The sequence below is a fragment of the Saccostrea echinata genome, unplaced genomic scaffold (assembly GCF_033153115.1).
Source record: "Saccostrea echinata isolate AGI-Se365-2 ecotype Australia unplaced genomic scaffold, CSIRO_AGI_Sech_v1 ptg000076l, whole genome shotgun sequence".
Classification (NCBI taxonomy): domain Eukaryota; kingdom Metazoa; phylum Mollusca; class Bivalvia; order Ostreida; family Ostreidae; genus Saccostrea; species Saccostrea echinata.
This window is the reverse complement of record NW_026889825.1, coordinates 1,925,918-1,944,718: the sequence shown is the minus strand read 5'-3', so window position 1 is coordinate 1,944,718 and position 18,801 is coordinate 1,925,918. Positions and strand designations below refer to the sequence as shown.

The following is an 18,801-nucleotide window of genomic DNA, read 5'->3' as shown; positions in this document are numbered from 1 at the left end:
AGAATTTTACAGAATTATACAGAAATCTCAAACCAAAAAAAATATGTAATTTTGTAAAGTTGACATGCATAAAGCCTCAGTATACTGAAAATTAAAACTGTTAAAATCACATGCTTTAATTTGGGGCTCGATCTATTTATATGTACAAATTCACTTGTGAGGAATTAAAGAATAATTTATTCAGGTGAGCGCTGTGGCACATAGACATCTAGGTGTTAACTAATATAATTAGATCCTTCACGAAGCAACGTGGGTTTGATACATCTCAAACCGATTAATGTCATTATTTTTAACATTTGAACTTCTTACCACAAAGGATAAATAACGCGCAGCGAACCTTATAATTTGACATCGTTTCTTTGTCTCCAAATAGATTGTTTAATTAGCATGGTATATTGTATCCGTTTTGTTTAATTACAATTAACGTAGTTCGTCAGTGGTAACCGGATTTATCATCTGCTGGATGTCTATGTAAGTTTTAAGAAACTTTTAAAATTGTAAACTTCACAAACTGCAAGCTAGATTTAAAAAAAATAGTACAAATCATAAATTTGCATTATCCTTTCCTTCTTTTCATTAGATCTAGATTGGAATGAATTTCTTTCATTTCAGTGTAAGTAAATAAAATTTGTTCATAATTTGGTCATAATTTCTTGTTACAACGTTTGTTGTTTCCAATTTCCTATTTATACAGAACTGAATAATATTTTTTTTAATATTCGAAGACATTTAAATCTTTTTGAGGTGACAAATTTTGAGTAAGTTAAGATGCTTACAATTATGTATTAATTTTCATGCAAAAAGGAAAATTTGACAAAACTATGCCTGTTATTCTTTGTAATATTTGATTTATAGTTTTCAAATTCCTGTTAATCTTTTGTATTATTTGATTTGTAGTACCTACAATTGATGTCAATGTTTTCTTGTTTCACAGTAACTTTGTTTTTGCATACTTTAATTGAAGTTTTCTTAACTATGTGTAACACGTTTTATTTTTGTTAACATACACTTAATACGTAAAAAGTGACTGGCTTATGTTGTCAACTTATTCCAATTACACATATTATGCAGAAAAGATGGTATAAGGAGCAGTAAAATCATTTCTCATGGTCATGTGTACGGATGTAGGTGTTGTAAGCTCCATCTAAAATTCTCAAAGTGTAGAAAGCCTTGTAAAGAAAAATTACGTAGAATATGCTCTTAGGTATCGAATTGACTGAAAAACGTAAGCACCATACGCAGGTAATGGTATTATGCATGATAAAAAAGGATGTTGACAATAGCTTCTCCTTTTCATATAGAAAGATTTGAATAAAAATTCGCTTCATAAAAATACAAAAACAGGTCTACTAAATAAAGGGGCAAAATAAGTGCCCATACGAATTCGAACATATTCTTGAAAGACCTGCTCTCACAAGACCAAAAACTATATATATAGATATTATAAATGAGGAAGTCAAGCATCTTTTTAAAATAAATTTCAAGAGTGTGTGTACATCAATTTTGTATAGATGGCACATTGATTTTTTTTTTTGAACGCAAGTCTGCAGTATTTTTGCCATACATCGGAGACGCCAATCACAAAATATATATGGCTATTTCAAAGTTCCTTTCCCCTAAAACATTCTGAATTACTTAAATGTTATAGAAAGTAATTTTAGGGATAAAATTGACCGTGCAGTAGATATGATGCCCATTTATGTCCTCGTATGTTGAGAAATATGTTCTACATTGAAAAAATACGCACAATTCTTGGAACACAATATTTTCTTTTTTAAAGCAAAAATAGTAAGGTGAATGTTTTATTTTAGTTTTACATATGTAGACATCTATGAAGACATTTTTAACCTATGATCAGACGTAAGAATGTCATTTGTCTGTTTGATGTTTTTTTTTTCATTATAGCATTATTAAAAAATAATTATAAATGAAAATTGTTAAAAAGAACCTGCATAATCATTCATTAATTTGCAATATATCAACATGGAACAATTCCATGAATAGTATTTGCAAGTACATTTGAAAATTTGCAAGATATGTGTTTACCAATTCTAATTTGATTGAAAATATTCACATCTTATTATTTATTTAAATATATTGACGCCAAATAGAAAATTTTCAGAGTTTATTTCTTATCAAAACTAAAAGTGTTCTGCAGATAATTGATAGGTTGTACATGAATAGATCGAATGTCAGAGCCAAATTTACTCTTCTTGGCCCTAAAAGTGTTTATTATCTAGACAGGTCAATTAATCAAAAATTGATTGTTCCTAAAATTAAAACAGTTGAAATGAAAATCAAATAAATGGATGAATTTATAGACAATTTGTATTTTTCGTCAAAAAGTATGTTCAATACCATTTATTTTCACATATAGATCTAGGTCAATCTAGGTTGACTCGGAATTTTTAATTAATAGATTGTTTAAATAAAAACAAAGAAGCAAAAAGAGAAAAGGGCCCTCAATACAAATATGCAATGTCGACCTTTGTTTTTTAATTCTCATAATATTTGGGAGTTTGATTTTTGTCAGAATACCAAATAATTCATGACGAAAAATCAAATATACATGTATTCACTAAGATTTGAAGAGTGTCAGAACAACTGCATTCGATAGTTCCTGAAACTTAAAGGAAAGCAAATAAAAACTGTGCGTTTAATTATGTATACAATGTATTAATAATCAAGGCAGACAAATTACACAGTTATCATGATAAACATCATAATGTAAACTTCAGTGTCATCATTAATTTATATGCCACATTAAGAGCCCAAGTACCTCACTGTTTTAAATCATGTAGTTATTTATTTCCTTCTACCAACCGAAATGACCACAAAAAAGTTATCTGTCTTTTGTACACAATCTAGAAATATTTAAAAAAAAATTAAGTTCGTAATTTCATTCTACAGTTGTTTTTCATGGATCATATAATTCGCTTACAAATTACAATTTATTATTATTTTTTTAATTTAAATGAATTGTTTCACGTACAGAAAATTTACAGGATCTAGCATGACTGTTTTCTTCTTATGACAAATGACTACTTTTAATAGAAAACTCCCCCCAAAAACACAAATCTGCAGCACTGCCACTCAAAATAAATCTTAATTAGCTTTAGGGTACTGTTATGAAAATAAGATTTGCATACTATTAAAAGCGTATTTAAAAAATTATTGGATGACTAGGCTAGAAATTGACGATAGACAAAACCACGCATTTGGACAAAGGTATATGACATATTGTGGTTTCTTTAATTAAATCATCTGTGTTTGTCTAAGTTTGGTAGACCGCAAACTGAAGGGACAACATGGAAATCTACACTTCCATTATTAAAACAAGGTGTTTGCAATCAATAATAAAAGAATGATTGGAATATAACGTGCTAATGTAATGTGCATTCATAATTTATTAATATACATTGTATTAATTTTAATTTAGTAAGGATGCCGTTCATATCTTTGGGATGTAAAATCTTGCTTGGAATAATTTCCATACGTATTGCATACTAATATTACATGGCGTCAGTACTACTTAAGTGTACTTTACAATAAAGATAGATAAAAATATACATGTACACCTATAAACTATTTACATATCGCAAATTAACATTTAAAGTTTTTTAGATTTATTTTTTTTTTTCAAGTTCATACTGTTAGTATCTCTGACAATTAATTTTTTTGAAAAACGTGAAGACTTCAACCTTTTTTTCAATCGTGAACTTCCCTTATTTATGCGGCAATACACAATTATCACCAGTCTATGGGGTTTATGTATTCCAGTTGATTCGATACGCAAGAACATGTTCTAAGTACAAACAATATCTAAAATGAGACAGGCTGTAGCCAAATAAAGTTGATAATACATGGATATCAACAATCTGACTCGTTTAAAGAATTAAACAATTAAACAATTTATAAATCAGGACAGCTACTGACAAATAAAGTTTATGATACAAAGATATCAACAATCTCGTTAAAGACAACCTGTCGCAAATTCTGTTGTTGATATAATTAATTACCTTGCTTGCAAATACAGTATATCATTAGGTCTAATGTTGACTGTCGTCTTTCATGCAGATTTTTAAGCCATTATCATAACACTGAATTCACCGCAGATTTTTCCGTTTACCCGATCAATTACAAGAGGCACACAGTGGTCGTCACCGGTCGACAGGGGATGCGCTGTCCTCCATGACACCTGATCCCACCTCTGGTTTTAGAGGTACGTGTTTGCTCTGACCATAATTTGTATTGTTTAATTGGACTACTGTTCATTATTTTCACATTTCACAAAATTCAATCAGTCTATCAAATTTAAATCATCCTTTCGACAAATGAGACGGACTACTGTGTGTGTACTTAAAAAAGCGGGCTTTATATTTTAGCGGTTTTGGCGCGGAAATTAATGCGCTAATTCATAAAATACCTCTAAGAAATCATAAATAAATATAATATACGGCTCGGAAGTGTGTAGTGCTAATTCATGAATACGCCAGCAACTCAATACCCAGTGATTGCGCATAATTTTGAATGCGCCAATTTATGTACACGAACAGTATTTGACCCTGAACTCTTCATTTTCTCGTGCAATCTTTGTTCTTCTTCATGTTATACATCGTTTGCACACCATTTTGATATGGGCTTATATTTGTTATATGGGTGTATAATATATTTTAAAAACTTCTAATGTAATGTTCTAATGCAATGCATAGAATACCTGGCATACCAGTTTTACCATAAAAGGATGTTAAAATTATTTTGAATAGGAGATGTACGTCCAAGTGAAAAAATGGTTCATTATACTTGTATGCGTTCTTCGTATTAATAAGATTGTATTTACCAAACATTCAGATATAGTTTCATGAAAGGTACTTAAGATATTGTGTCAATCAAATTTCAAAGTGCGATTTTTTTAATTTATGAAGGCAACTCCATTCACAATTTTTACCATTCTGTTCTTAATTCTTAATCAGAGTTCAATTGCTAAATATATGTATAGAATGAATTAAAAAAAAAAAAATAGATAAACTGTAAAAATATACTGACTGTGGTTATACTAGGACTGGGTCATGCACATTTTGACTTCCAAAAAATATATCGTAGACTTTCTGGATGAAAAGGGTGGAGATAACAAGCAGTAATCGATCTTAAAAATCCACAAACCATACATATATGTAAACAGGGCATAAAACATGGAGCCCGGATATTCCAAAGGTGGGATCAAATGCCCAGGAGGAGTGTAAGCAAAACCTGTCGCCCGGTCATACCTGCCATGAGCCCTAAGTATTGATCAGGTAGGCAGAATTTCAGTATAAAAGCAAAGACCTAACAATTGATATGAAAAACGTCAGTCAAAAACACGACCCAATGGTAAGTTACATTTGCTTACAAGGTCATTATAACGACCATAGAATTTAAATGCTGACTTTAAACGAGGAAGTTGAAATTCCTGTAATTTAACCTTATCTGTCAGTAGCCTTCCTCGGTTTCAAAATTGATCGTATTCAGAGCATGCTCTTACGTATCAAATAAGTTGGGAGACGTAAAATCCCATATACAAGAGATAGTGGAATGTTACTACATAAATACATGTACTACTTAGATAGGGAAAGTTGACGGTAGAAAAACTGAAGTTTAGTTAACAGTTGGCCCTTGTCTTCTATTGTCAGTAAAACATGCAAATATGAAACATATGTGGCAGACTTTGTGGTGTCTTTTATTTCGAGTTCACAAGGAAAAAGTTTTCATAATGCCTATAGAGACATTTGTATCATATATAAGTCTTAATAAGCTTTCTTATTATTCCCTGTTGTTTTAGTCATTCAGAAAAAACCCTCTGACTCACCTCGAGAATTTTATCGAAATAGCTTTTATTAATATGTAAAAATGTATATTTCTTACAATTCCCGGAAATTTAAAATGTTTGAGTTATGTCAGGTCACGTTTCTTTACTATAATGCTAGTTACTAATAATATGTTAAACATCTAATTTGCCAGAATAATAATTGAATTCCATAATGTTATGTTGTCTAATCATCAATGCCAAATAGACGTAAAAAGCATCTGTTCTGTGCATAAATGCGTTTCATTCAAATTTAAATAATGTATTCAAATTAAATAGTTTATATAGAACAACTTTTCCTTCAGAAAATAAAATCCGAATCACATATACGTGAGGTAATAGTATTTCTTTTTTCGGACCTCTTCAATCCTCTTTTTTTTGAATATTTTTTTTGTTTGAAGCAGCAAAAATTGCATCCAATTTATCATTTCTTCTTTCTTTCAGTTTCTGGGGTTGGACTATACTAAATTTTTAAGGCAATTTCGTAATAATATAATTATACTCAAAAATTGCTCTACAAATAGCTAGCATTTCTCAAAAAAGTACTTTTCTGAATTAATATCATTTTCATATATTTCAAACATAATCATGTGTATACAAAACTATTTTAAGAGAGAGATAGAAGAAAAATTAAAAAAAAAAAATGCTGAAACATTAATTAGCATTTTATTTTCTGTAACCTTTACATCACCATCAACAATTAAAAAAACATCTCAATTTGCAGTTGTAGAGTTACCATCAGACCAAGAAAGATGATTTTCCTTACATTATGTTTCCAGCTTTTTGTGATATCGGAATGTGTTAATATATCCGTCATAGAAGATCTATATAACGTCATTAAAAGCCAGTCTGAATATGAAAACTTAAGTAAGTGAATTACTTTAATTTCAAAATGAATATTTATAACGGAAAACTATATTTATCACATTAGCGATTACAAATTTTGTACCAAAAGTATTATTCAATGCATAAATTCTTTTAATGGAAATCTTGTTCATTTAACCTTGAATTGTCAGCAGGCAAGTCATATGATTGATTTTAGAGAGAATAATTATGCTATAAAATATATATGTCTTGACACCTTGGTCTCACATTAATATGGTTTGTTGGTCAGATATTAAAAAGTCTTTGTCTTAATTTTGAAATTCAGCAGGCAATCAGTGTACATGAATATAATGAGCAGTTAGCCCTTTAGCCAGAGTATAACACATGTCTCTGAGGTCATAATTCAGGTTCGACGACTGAACTGAATTACATCTATTCTGAAATTTACTTTCCACTAGTCTATCTTTATTTCATGATATTTAGTTAACAGACTCAGTACACAATGGCAATGATCTTGAAATATTGAAAGTTCACGTCTTTAACGTAATACCTAGGAGATTATCCATAGGTTGACATACGATCCTTAATATCTTCTCTGTGTTATCTAATAAACAAAAGCAATTTGTTATGGTTAAGGTTGGAGTTTTCTAAAAGTGAGTCAAACCGAAAGGTCAAGGTCAAAATTAATGATACGCAGGGGAATCCTTCCTCGTAAGAAATACATATGCAAAATTTAAAAGCCCTAGCACCAACTGTTCAAAAGTTATGGCGAAGGTTAAAGTTTTTCAAAAGTAGGTCAAAATCCGAGGTCAAGGCCAAAAGGTCAAAATTAATAGTACGCAGCGGAATCCCTTGTCATAAGAAATACACAAGCGAAATATACATTTAAAAGCCCTACATGTAGCACCAACTTTTCAAATGTTATGGCCAAGGTTAAAGGTTTTCTTAAAACATGGGTCAAACTCTAAACTCTAAGATCAAGGTCACAAGGTCAAAAATAATTATTCCCATGGAAAGGTCTTTTCACAATGAATATACATGTGAAATATGAAAGCCCTGGCACCAATTCTTTACAAGTTATGGCCAAGGTTAAATTTTTTTTTTCCAAAACGGGTCAAACTTTAAGTTCAAGGTCAAGAGGTCAAATATCTTGGTACACAAAGGAAGGGTCTAGTAACAAGAAATAAACATGTGAAATATGAAAGCCATAGCTTCAACGAATCAACGGGCAAGGTTAAAATTTTTGCGGACAAACAGACGGACTGCCAGGGCAAAAACTATATACCCCTGAATCTTCGGGGCATAATATAAGTTCTCTGCTAATAGGTTTGGCTATACTTTCATATTTGGATTTCCAATTAGACCACTCATTATTGAATCAATACAGAAAGAGTTTCATTCCTTTATTGTTTCAATTTTAGCTGTTTTTGAATTGAAGACATCCACAGATTTCAATGATGAAAATCCTTTACCAAGCAGTATGTTTCCTACCTTGTTCGAGACCCGGAAGTATAACTTCATTCATGACGTCATTGAGGAGATTGCCTACGAGTATTTATCATTTTATAGTTTTACAATTCATGACTTGATAGTTCTCCATTACACGAGCTTGATAAACATGGTTTCTAAAGTTAAATTCACTCACCATGTATGCAGACTATTGTGCAATGTTTATTTACAATCCAATGCATTTCATCTTAAGATGATCTTTTTATTCGTTGTCCTTTAAATTCTTTCATGATCTATTGGAATGATGACTAAACGTCTCAACATTATGCAAAGATTAATTTTTCAAACAAGTATTTACAAGTACATGAGCAACTTTTAATTGAATATAAATGTTTTCCTTCACTGTCATTACAAAATTTGACATATATGACATTTATCAATATTATGAATATAACACAATTTATTCAGACCTCGGGTTCGAACAAAACATTTCTTAGATATGTGCTTTATGGCACGCCGATCGCATTATATCAACTTAAATGATAGCATTTATGAATTCAACGATAGAAAATATAAATATTGATAACAATTTTCAAACAAAAATGTGATTTATATTTTTATTCAATTTTAGAGTGAACACAACATCATCAGCCTTGCTTGAAAACGACGAGTTCCTAATACCGTTGCATTTAAAGTTTACAGAGAAGGATTGTGAACTGGGTCCATCTCATGGACAATGTAGCGATGACCAATACCGATCATTGGACGGTTCCTGTAATAATATGGTGTTCCCCACTTGGGGCATGTCTGGACAGGTTCTGCGACGCTATCTTTCCCCAGGGTATCATGATGGTCAGTCAGTGTTACATGTATCTCTTCTCTGATTGGACAAACTTGTTATCTTTTCTGATTGGATAGCAATGATCATGACAAACATATCAAACAAGATGAAAAAAATTCATCTAAATATCAAATTAAAAGACTTTTTTTCAGTATTGTTTATAAACAAAACAAAAACTCTTTAAGTGGAACAAAATCACAGTCTTGTTAAAATGCTTATTAATGCAATTTCACATAATTATCAAAAAATGTTTAATGTCATAGAACTCATATTTTCACTAATAATCTCGACCACATTTTGAAGTCTTTCTTTGTATTTGAATCAAGGGGTTGAAATGCAAATATCCTTAGACATCACGGGAGAACCACTTCCCAGTGCAAGGGAAATAAGTAAATTATTACATAGACAAAGTGACGTCATGGACATGAACATAGTTCTATCTGCTATGGTCATGCAGTGGGGACAATTTTTGGAGCATGATATTTTATCTGTACCTGCTTACAGAGGTAAATCATATCTCATAGCAGCTATTTTCGAAAATTATTTGCTGCTTTAAAGAATTGATCATAAATTCCTTTAAAATATGACAATAAATTAATGTTTTCTTAAAAAACTTAAATAAATATAGCCAAAATTATTTATTTAACGGAATGTGATATGATAAACATGTATGTAAAAATTCATAGTTTTTTCCTAAAAATTCAGAATGACTTAGTACGTATTATTAGCAGGCTACATGTATTTGGTTGACATTTTTAGACAAACATGGCCAAGCTTTGGATTGCTGTGGAAGAGATAAGAACGAGTAAGAATAATCGTTCGAAGTCTTGTTATCTTGTTTATCAGAATTGCTGTTGTAATCTTTATTTAAAATCAGCATTATTCATAAAAGAATTAAAATTTCTAATTTATATTATTTCAGTCATGAATGTTTCTCAATAAACGTTCCCCAAAACGACCCATTCTTCAACACCCGATGCATTCCGATGGTACGTTCGGCACCAGGAGTTGGACCAATGTGTTACACCAGTGAGTACAATCTTTCAAATGTAAGGACGACATTTTCCCCGGCTCCTTCTTATCCTATATATATATATATATATATATATATATATATATATATATATATATATATATATACACCGTCATTTGCTCGTTAATATTAGCTCTATAAAATATGCGTTTTTTTTTAAAATCTCTATTATAATTAGATGCTTGCACTAAAGGTTGCCTATTAGGTAAATATCAACTCGTCATTCTAGAACTATTACTTTATTTTCAACGGATCCTTTCATTATATTTCCCTCATATATTTGAATTAAGTTGTTTTTTTGTTTTTTTTAAATATTGATCATTAATTTTTTATGAATTAAACCATCTTATATCTTTATTGGTATACTTTGTAATAAAAACCATTTCAGCAAAAAGAGAACAACTGAACCTGGCTACAGCTTTCATCGACGGTTCTCACATTTATGGTACAAATACCGAGACACTGAGACAAATAGTTGATGCCAACACTGGTAAGAGATTATTTCTACAATCCTCACCTCTGAAATGGAAAGATTGATTTTACCACCTTGCATTACATTTCTAACTAGAGATAAAAAGTATGATAAATGATAAAATTGCACTTTAAATTTGTCTCTACACTAAAAGCATAGACGTTACATGCATTCATTTTAATGCTTTACTTTACAATTACATGAAGAAATGGGTGGGCATCGTATAAAAATGAACATCGTCTGAGGAAAAAAGTAAAATTGATCCCTAGTATGTAATACGTGGTATGAGAAATATTTCGTAAAACGAGAAATATTTCCGAATCTAATGAAATATTGTTAAATGAAACTTTTATTTTTCGAGTTCCTTTTTTTCCTCGAAAGAGACAAATTGAAGGAAAAGAAGACTATGTGAAATGTAGGAGGTTATACATGTATCTGAAACCTAGGATTAGGATAGAGGAAATTAAAATGTCCATTAAGGCAAAACTCTGACGGTATCGTGATGAGAATCGTATATCAATTGCAGACTCTAATCAGGCTTTATCAAATTAATGTCTGAGTGAAAAAAAATTCCATAATCCATAACTGCTATTTTAATAACAGAACGGGATTCGGCAAAAGGCTTAGTAGATAATTATACTTAATGGTTATGTTCTGTTTTGAATGTTTGATAAACTTTTAGAAGGGATGTTCTTTTGTTGGAGCACACTTTCCTCTTTGAATATATTCATTAATATGGTTCGTGAAAGGAGTGTTTACATACATTTAAAATACAGGGATTTGATTTTAAATTAAAATGACTTTTTTTCAGCTAATGGCTTTATTTGCTGATATAAATTTTCCTTAATTTCTTTTTTAGTTACTGTAATTTCCGTTATAGAGCGTTCTTTTTCTTCATAGTACTGGAGAAACCCTGACAAAAATTTATTAAAATTAACTAAAATTTACTATAGTCAACTATAGTTAACTATAGGAAATACTTTGAAACTTTGATTTACTATGAAACTTTGATTTAGATCTTGTTTGAGATTTTAAAGTTAAAAATCTCTTATATCCTATACTAATGATAAATTTGTGAAAAATATGCTAATATTCAAGTAATATTTCCATTTACGGTATAAAAAAAAAAATATGCATGTATGAATTACAGAACATAAAATTTAAACCTAGAATCCATAGAAAAAATGCTTTGATTCACTTTAGTGAAAAGTTTGATTTACTATAGTAAAAACTTTGATAGTATAGTTAACTATAGTCAACTATAGTTAATTATAGTATATTTTTGATGGGGAAGATGTAAAATGATGAAGATGAAAGTGATTTAAATGAATATTTTTTCCCACAGGAAAACTAAAAGTAAATGGTAACAATATGATTCCAGCTGCCGACCCTGTCATAGAAAATTGTATTCTGGAGAAGAGTTTTGACTACTGTCCGAAATTAGGTAAAGTGTTTAAAAAACTGGCAGAAATGCATGTATATCGTTTACAGATGCAGAAACATGTTTATCTTATTGGAAACAAACTTCTTTGCATAATTTTGAGAGCAAATGGCCGAACAGAGTTTACAGCTTTGTTAGGTAAAATCGTAAGTGACAGTGTCAATGTTGAAATATTTCCTTTTTCCCTTTTTTTTTGGGGGGGGGGATGTAACTATTTGATCCCATTTGTTTGCCCCTTATGCCAAAAAATAAATTAATATAATCCACAGGAACAAGAAAAGCAATTACCAAAAAACTTAAAAATTAAATTGAATTTCAACTGCATAAAGTTTTTAAATTCAACGTATATCTACACTTTAAGAACTTTATGCAAAATATTTGAAGAAGCATCGCTCAGAATTCATTTCAGGGATTTTAATCTGAGTTCATCAACCCTGTTACAGTGATACCAGTACATTGTATATGATTTAATTCACAAGGTGCATAGATATTTCGTCAAAGTCGGGAATCAAGTTATTTTTTGTTTCATGGCCAAAATAAAAAAAAATTGATATCATAGAAAAAATTAAAATAATGATCGACTCATTATTTCTGAGTCATGACCAATATTTAAGGGAAAAAGAACAAATGTGATAAATCAAGCGATAATTCCTGTAAATGTTCAGAAAAAACCCTGACCTACCATTGCACAATCTCAAATGGTTTTTGAAATGCGTCATTTTTTTTGAAAGATAAAGCTTAACGCTTCTACTATTCAACACACATGCACGTTTGTCTCATGTTGTCAATCACTATCCAAATAGTTTTTTTATATATTTTTCCCTCCTTATTAATTTCAGAATCAGATAGAGATTTCATAAAACCGTTGACAACTGTTTCCATTAAAATACCGACATGCCTGTATTGAAAGTAAATGAAAAAATGGGAAAAAATTATATCCTCAAGAAATGCGGTTTTTATTTTAAAAAATGGATATTCTCTGAGTGATTTAAAACAGAAAATAAACTCTATATATTATTTTTTTTTATTCAGAACTATGCATCAGTTGTACTTCTTTTTTTAGATATGACCTGTTTACATATTTTCTTTCCCAAGGTTTTTTTTCCATGCAAGACATCATTGATTTGCAATCAATCTGGCCCATGGAACTTTTTTCTGAGTATAGTATTTTGCTATAGTAAATTTTCTTTTAGATGCTGGTTGCCCCCCCCCCCCCCCAACATTTTGATGTAGGGTCGAGCACTGGCAAATTCCAGGATTTGCACAGTAAATCCGCTTCTTTTTTTTGCCTTCAGATAGATTTGGGAAGTTGTTCCCCCCTTCTAATTTTGTATGTTTGATCAGTACTGGTTTTTGTTTTATTTGCTTGTCAGATTTTTTGGGGTAAACCCTCCTCCCCCCACCTTTGAAACTGTTGCTACTTGCCTAGCTGTTAATTCACTAGGAATCAAAACGAAAACCATTGAAAAATGTTTCATATCCGGATTTTCTTCCCATGTTATATATTTATTTCTTATCACATAAAAAATGGACTGGACTATAAACAACATTCCATATCACAAGATATGTAGATTAGATTAAAACTCCAAAATGTGTGATTTGTTTTTATAAATAAAGCGAGAATAGATGAATTTCATATTTTGCAGGTGACGATAGAATTAATCTAAGCCCAGCCCTCACATCAATGTATACATTGTTTGTTAGGGAGCACAACCGTCTTGTCGACAAATTACAATGCAGAAACCCTCACTGGCTTCCAGAGTTTGTCTTCCAGGAGGCGAGGAAGATCATAGTAGCCCTGATACAACAGATTACCTACACAGAGTATCTTCCAGTTATTCTAGGAAAGGAGGGCATGTGGAAATATGGTTTGACCATCAATATTGACGGTTATGACTATTCTGCATATAATCCAAACGTGAATGCTGGAATCGCTAACAGTTTTGCTTCTGCAGCTATTAAATTTATCCACACCCAAATGCCAGATATGCTTGGTTTTTACGATAACCAAACGCAATACGTAGATTTAGAGAAAACATTTCACAGACCCTGGTACGCGCAACAAGATGGCGGCAGAGGCATGGAAGAGATAATGAAATGGCTGGTTAATGATGCTCAACCGGAAACCAATAGGTCATTTTCCTTTGTTATCTTGCCATTAAAAACATCCCTTAAATCCATGTTTACCACTCATAATGCTCTCGAGAAACAATAGCTATGGGGGAGGACTAACTACCAATAATTCTACAATCTGACAGGATTCATTCGTAGTAAATCACTGGCTTGTTAGACTACCCAGCCAAAGTATTTTTCCCTGACATCGTATGATTGTATATCCAAACACATTAACGAGTTAGTCATGTTACCTCTGAAATAATCAAAGTACATTTCGGAGGCGACGTCATTTTACTAATGTTTCCGCCACAACCTTGTTCATTGTTAAAGTATAATAAATCATTAGCTTCAATTATTTTACACAATGCCACCACAAATGGTTTTACGATTACCTTTTTCAGCTGGAGGGAGCAGTTGGTTTTGATTAACGACCTTTTGATCCAATTGAGTATAGAGAAAGTTCCATAAGTTAATATTTTTTACCATATACTAAGATTATTCGAAATTAAGACTTACAATTTTCTAAAAAGAAATGCCAGGGTTTTTGAGCTTATACATGTATGCCTTAAGTCGAAATGAATTTCTATATCCCATAATCAAACACAAAATGCTTCCTGAGATTGCATGATATTTTTTTTAATTACCGAATCTGAACTTTTGAAAAAAGAGAATGATAGCTGATAACCCTTCTAAAGGAATCCAAAGTGCAGGTATCAGAGTCCTTAAGAGAATAGAAGCGCAAATCGTCATTAAATATTAGTGCATGTACAACTTAAAATATTCCATTTACTCTATTTCAATCAACCCTTCCAATGCTAATTATTCTTATTCCACCACGTTTCTACATTAGACCTTATTTCGCCATGTTTCTACATTAAGCTTACTAGTTCCAAAATTATTTTTATATCATAATGTTTTTAAATGTTTTATTCTGTCATATTTTTCGTAGATTCTACGTACGTGCACTAACAGATTCCTACCTTGAGTTTAACGGTAGTAGTTTAGACCTGGCAGCCATTGACATACAAAGGGGGCGGGACCATGGACTTCCGGCTTACAACTCATGGCGGAGGTTCTGTTCTCTTCCAATCGCAGACAAGTTTGAAAACCTCCTCGACCACGAACCTGAAATGATACAAAAGCTTAAGGAGATATACAAGTAATGTATACTTCATGGAGTACTACCATAGAAATAGATTGTCATCCTTGCTTTATAAAGGATCAGAAATTTAATTAACAATTATTGTTTTATGTTTTGCAATGTTTTTCGAAAGTAAAGCATTATGTTGCACAATGTACTATACTTTTTTAATCCATCACTTAAAATGATAATAGAATTCTAAAAGTGAAATCATAATTCGACTGCTTCAATTGATCAAGTCTAACTAGTGAAGATCACTAAATTTTCGCAACAACTTATTTTTGCGAGATAGTCAATGTCTATTTATTAGTGAGACAAAATTTTCACGAATTGTGGTTATTGCTCTATATAATCTTAAGGATTACTATTATACGCGAGAATGAAATTTTTGCGAGCACACTGTCTGGCGTAATTACACGAAAATAAAGTTCTCGCGAATAAATGGTGATGTAAAGTATATATTGCAATATAAGGTGCTATTTAAGTCCCTCTTACCTAACATTGAATTATTTTATTCCCTTCCACAGCATTTATCATGTTACAAAATTATATTGAACATCCCTGAATCCCATTCTGAACTTCACAAATGCTTGCATTAATGCATATACTTTGCATTTAAATTGCTTTCACAAATTTCATTCATGAGGAAACAATGTATCGACGTTGTAATTTTGATGCTTACAGATCCCCAATGGACATAGACCTTTTGACAGGGGCATTGACCGAGAGAAAGCGCATGGGAACAGAGATCGGCCCAACCTTTTCCTGCATAGTGGGACTACAATTTAGCGAACTGAAAAAGGGCGACAGGTTTTGGTTTGAAAATCCAGATCCACGAACTGGGTTCACAATCAGTACGAAAATGTTATATTATCATTCAAAATATAGAAAAAAAAACTTTTTCTGGTTGTACTTGGAATAATACTGAGGCATTGCCTCTGTAATTGCACACAACTTATTTCTGTGCAGATTTGTTTTCGCTTTTGGGTAAATGAAACTATGAAATTAACCTTATTGGACATAACTTAAACAATGACAGAATGAAATCCTGAACTTAAAATGTAGCGAGAATATATTGAAAAAGTCTAATAATAATGAAGCAAAATTTAAGCTTTTTAAAATATTATATTGGATTTATACTTAAAATGTAAAATCTCAGTAAACATCTTGTTATATAATGCAGACTACTGTACTGGTTTTAATTTACTAGATGTAACTATGTTAAAATGCTTTAACCACATTTTAAATTCTTTTTCAAATATGTATGCATGCAAGTTGAAAGATATGAAATATACAAGATTTTTTTTTTATCTTATAGAGCAACTGAGTGCAATCCGAAGAATGTCCTTGGCCAAAATTATGTGTAACAATTTGGATATCGAAAGAATTCAACAAAGAGTTATGTTTCTTCCATCTGAGTAAGTTAAATAAATTTAAACCAACTTTAATTCAAGTACGAGAAATATATGCGAGTTTACCTAACCCCCTTTTATTCGCAAATAAATAAGCCATTATGACTGTGCATATATTTAGAATGATTTCAGATAGATTTCAATTTCTTGCGGATATATTTCTAACCGTTGAATCGCACATAAAAATTTTTGCGAAAAACAGTTGGTTTACTGTATATATTCATGTATTGTTGTTTTTGAATATTTACAAAAGAAAAACAACTGAAGCGCCTACAAATGAAACGTTAAATTTTTAATGTTAAAATATGTTATATTTATGCACAGAGAGTTCCATCCTAGAGCCGAATGTAGTGAGATTCCTGATTTAGACTTCAGTGCTTGGCAAGATGACCCCTCCGTCACAGCAAACTGTTAAATGGGGCTTCGACTGTATATGAATTCATTCGTTGTTTGGAGTCATTACATTGAATGAAGAGAACTAAAAGTAATGGTATTTCCAATAAACACCGAACAAAGTCACAGCTGCAAGTTGAAGTACGAAAAGCAGCAGCATCATTAAAAGAAAGAAACATATGAGATATGAAAATTTTACTGAGAATTTTTTTTTGATATTTCATCACTGTAAATGATATGAGCTTTGTCAAAACAAACACATAATGTATACATTAAAAAAGAAGACTAGATCACTTGAAAAACGCGGGCAGCTAATTTATTTGGCCAAATTCTTTATAAAAATAATTTTAATAGTTGACGAAATTGAATGAAATAATATGGCAGAAGGTAGATGCACAAAGCATATAAGAAGCAGTTTAAAATTCATTATTTTTTTTCTGTACTTTCATTAGTGAACTTTGCACATGTTTTACATTTTATTTAACATGTTTTCCGCACTTGTTTGTACTTTTATACTATTTATTTAGCACCTGGACAATAAATCCATTGCATAAATGTAAATTTCAGTGTTTTTATTCTTTCCTGGGAGCTTATCAAAGTCTTTCACTTCATATCACAAAAAAAAAAAAAAAATATTTATTACACATATGATATTTATGATGATTCAATGGTAGTAATAACCCAGTATTTGTTCTCTCCATGCTGTATTTGTCTTTCTTTAGCTACTTATTTTTAAACCTCTTGCAGAAATACATGATTATACTGACCTGTAAACTTTATACAGACAGGTATAGGTATTCCAAACAGGAGAACTACCCTTCTGATCTGTAAACTTTATACAGACAGGTATAGGTATTCCAAACAGGAGAACTACCCTTCTGAACTGTAAACTTTATACAGACAGGTATAGGTATTCCAAACAGGAGAACTACCCTTCTGATCTGTAAACTTTATACAGACAGGTATAGGTATTCCAAACACGAGAACTGCCCTTCTACCTTTAAAAAAATTGTCTGACATCTAGGGGAAGCATATCATAAAAACGAAATCCAAAACAAAAAATCAATTTATAAATCCTTGAGTAAGAAGTTAGCTAGGGTGTCATTTCAAGTAAATACATTTACTCAATTATAATCAAAAGAGGAGTAACTCCTTTAGAATAAGAAATATGGTTTCTTGTTCGGTTTATCGATATAAAAATTGCAATTCTTAATTTCTTTTTCTATGCAAGATTTAAATTTTTCTTTATATCAAATTAAAGTATCCTTGATTATATTTGCAAAGAATGTGTCAAACCAAAATTCTTTGAAAGCCAAGCATTGGGAATTTGGATTTCTTCAGAATTTCTTAAAAAATATTTTTCTTCGAATTCTTTTCTATTCAAAAATATTCTTACAAAAAAGAAATGAAAAAATAATAATAATAAAAGAAAAAACATTCAAAAGTTTCAGTGAGTCAATGTGAAAAGTTATAATTATGTAAATTTTCTTTTTTATCGTTATGATTACAAAAGTGACTTACTACTTTCTCGGAACTTCTAAGAACTCGGAATTTCTAAGAATATGAAAACTATTGTTCCTCATGAATACTATATATAGTAGTCTTTTGGAGATCTTGGGATCGTAGCATAAAGGGTGTTTAAGTCTAAGACCATGCTTAAGTAGGACTTAAATACATTCTTAAATTTAAGACCGTAATGAGAAGCAAGCTAAGATTTGACAATCTAGGCAAAACTTAGGTGGCCGGTAGAACTGACACTAGTACTAATATATCTTACACATATTTAGAACAATTAATTGAAAATATTGGCATTGGAATATCCATGCATTCATGTCAT

General features: G+C 31.0%; 1 protein-coding gene across 1 annotated transcript; it reads left to right on the top strand.

Annotated features, from left to right (window-relative positions):
- The first annotated feature begins 6,575 nt into the window (after nucleotides 1-6,575).
- On the top strand, nucleotides 6,576-17,519 carry LOC133176528 (peroxidasin-like). Its single transcript, XM_061311646.1, has 13 exons — nucleotides 6,576-6,709; nucleotides 8,089-8,218; nucleotides 8,748-8,968; nucleotides 9,284-9,463; nucleotides 9,717-9,762; nucleotides 9,880-9,986; nucleotides 10,379-10,480; nucleotides 11,808-11,906; nucleotides 13,550-14,036; nucleotides 14,968-15,177; nucleotides 15,844-16,013; nucleotides 16,478-16,577; nucleotides 16,896-17,519. Exons 1-13 carry the CDS (start codon nucleotides 6,595-6,597, stop codon nucleotides 16,984-16,986), a joined length of 2,058 nt encoding a protein of 685 aa, XP_061167630.1. The 5' UTR covers nucleotides 6,576-6,594; the 3' UTR covers nucleotides 16,987-17,519.
- The last annotated feature ends 1,282 nt before the right edge of the window (nucleotides 17,520-18,801 follow it).

Bases quoted from the DNA above. Each gene is read 5' to 3' on its own strand.
- LOC133176528 (XM_061311646.1), top strand. From the start codon at position 6,595: ATGATTTTCCTTACATTATGTTTCCAGCTTTTTGTGATATCGGAATGT. The intron at 9,464-9,716 runs GTAAATCATATC...TGACATTTTTAG, and splicing joins ATCTGTACCTGCTTACAGAG to ACAAACATGGCCAAGCTTTG. The intron at 16,578-16,895 runs GTAAGTTAAATA...ATTTATGCACAG, and splicing joins GTTATGTTTCTTCCATCTGA to AGAGTTCCATCCTAGAGCCG.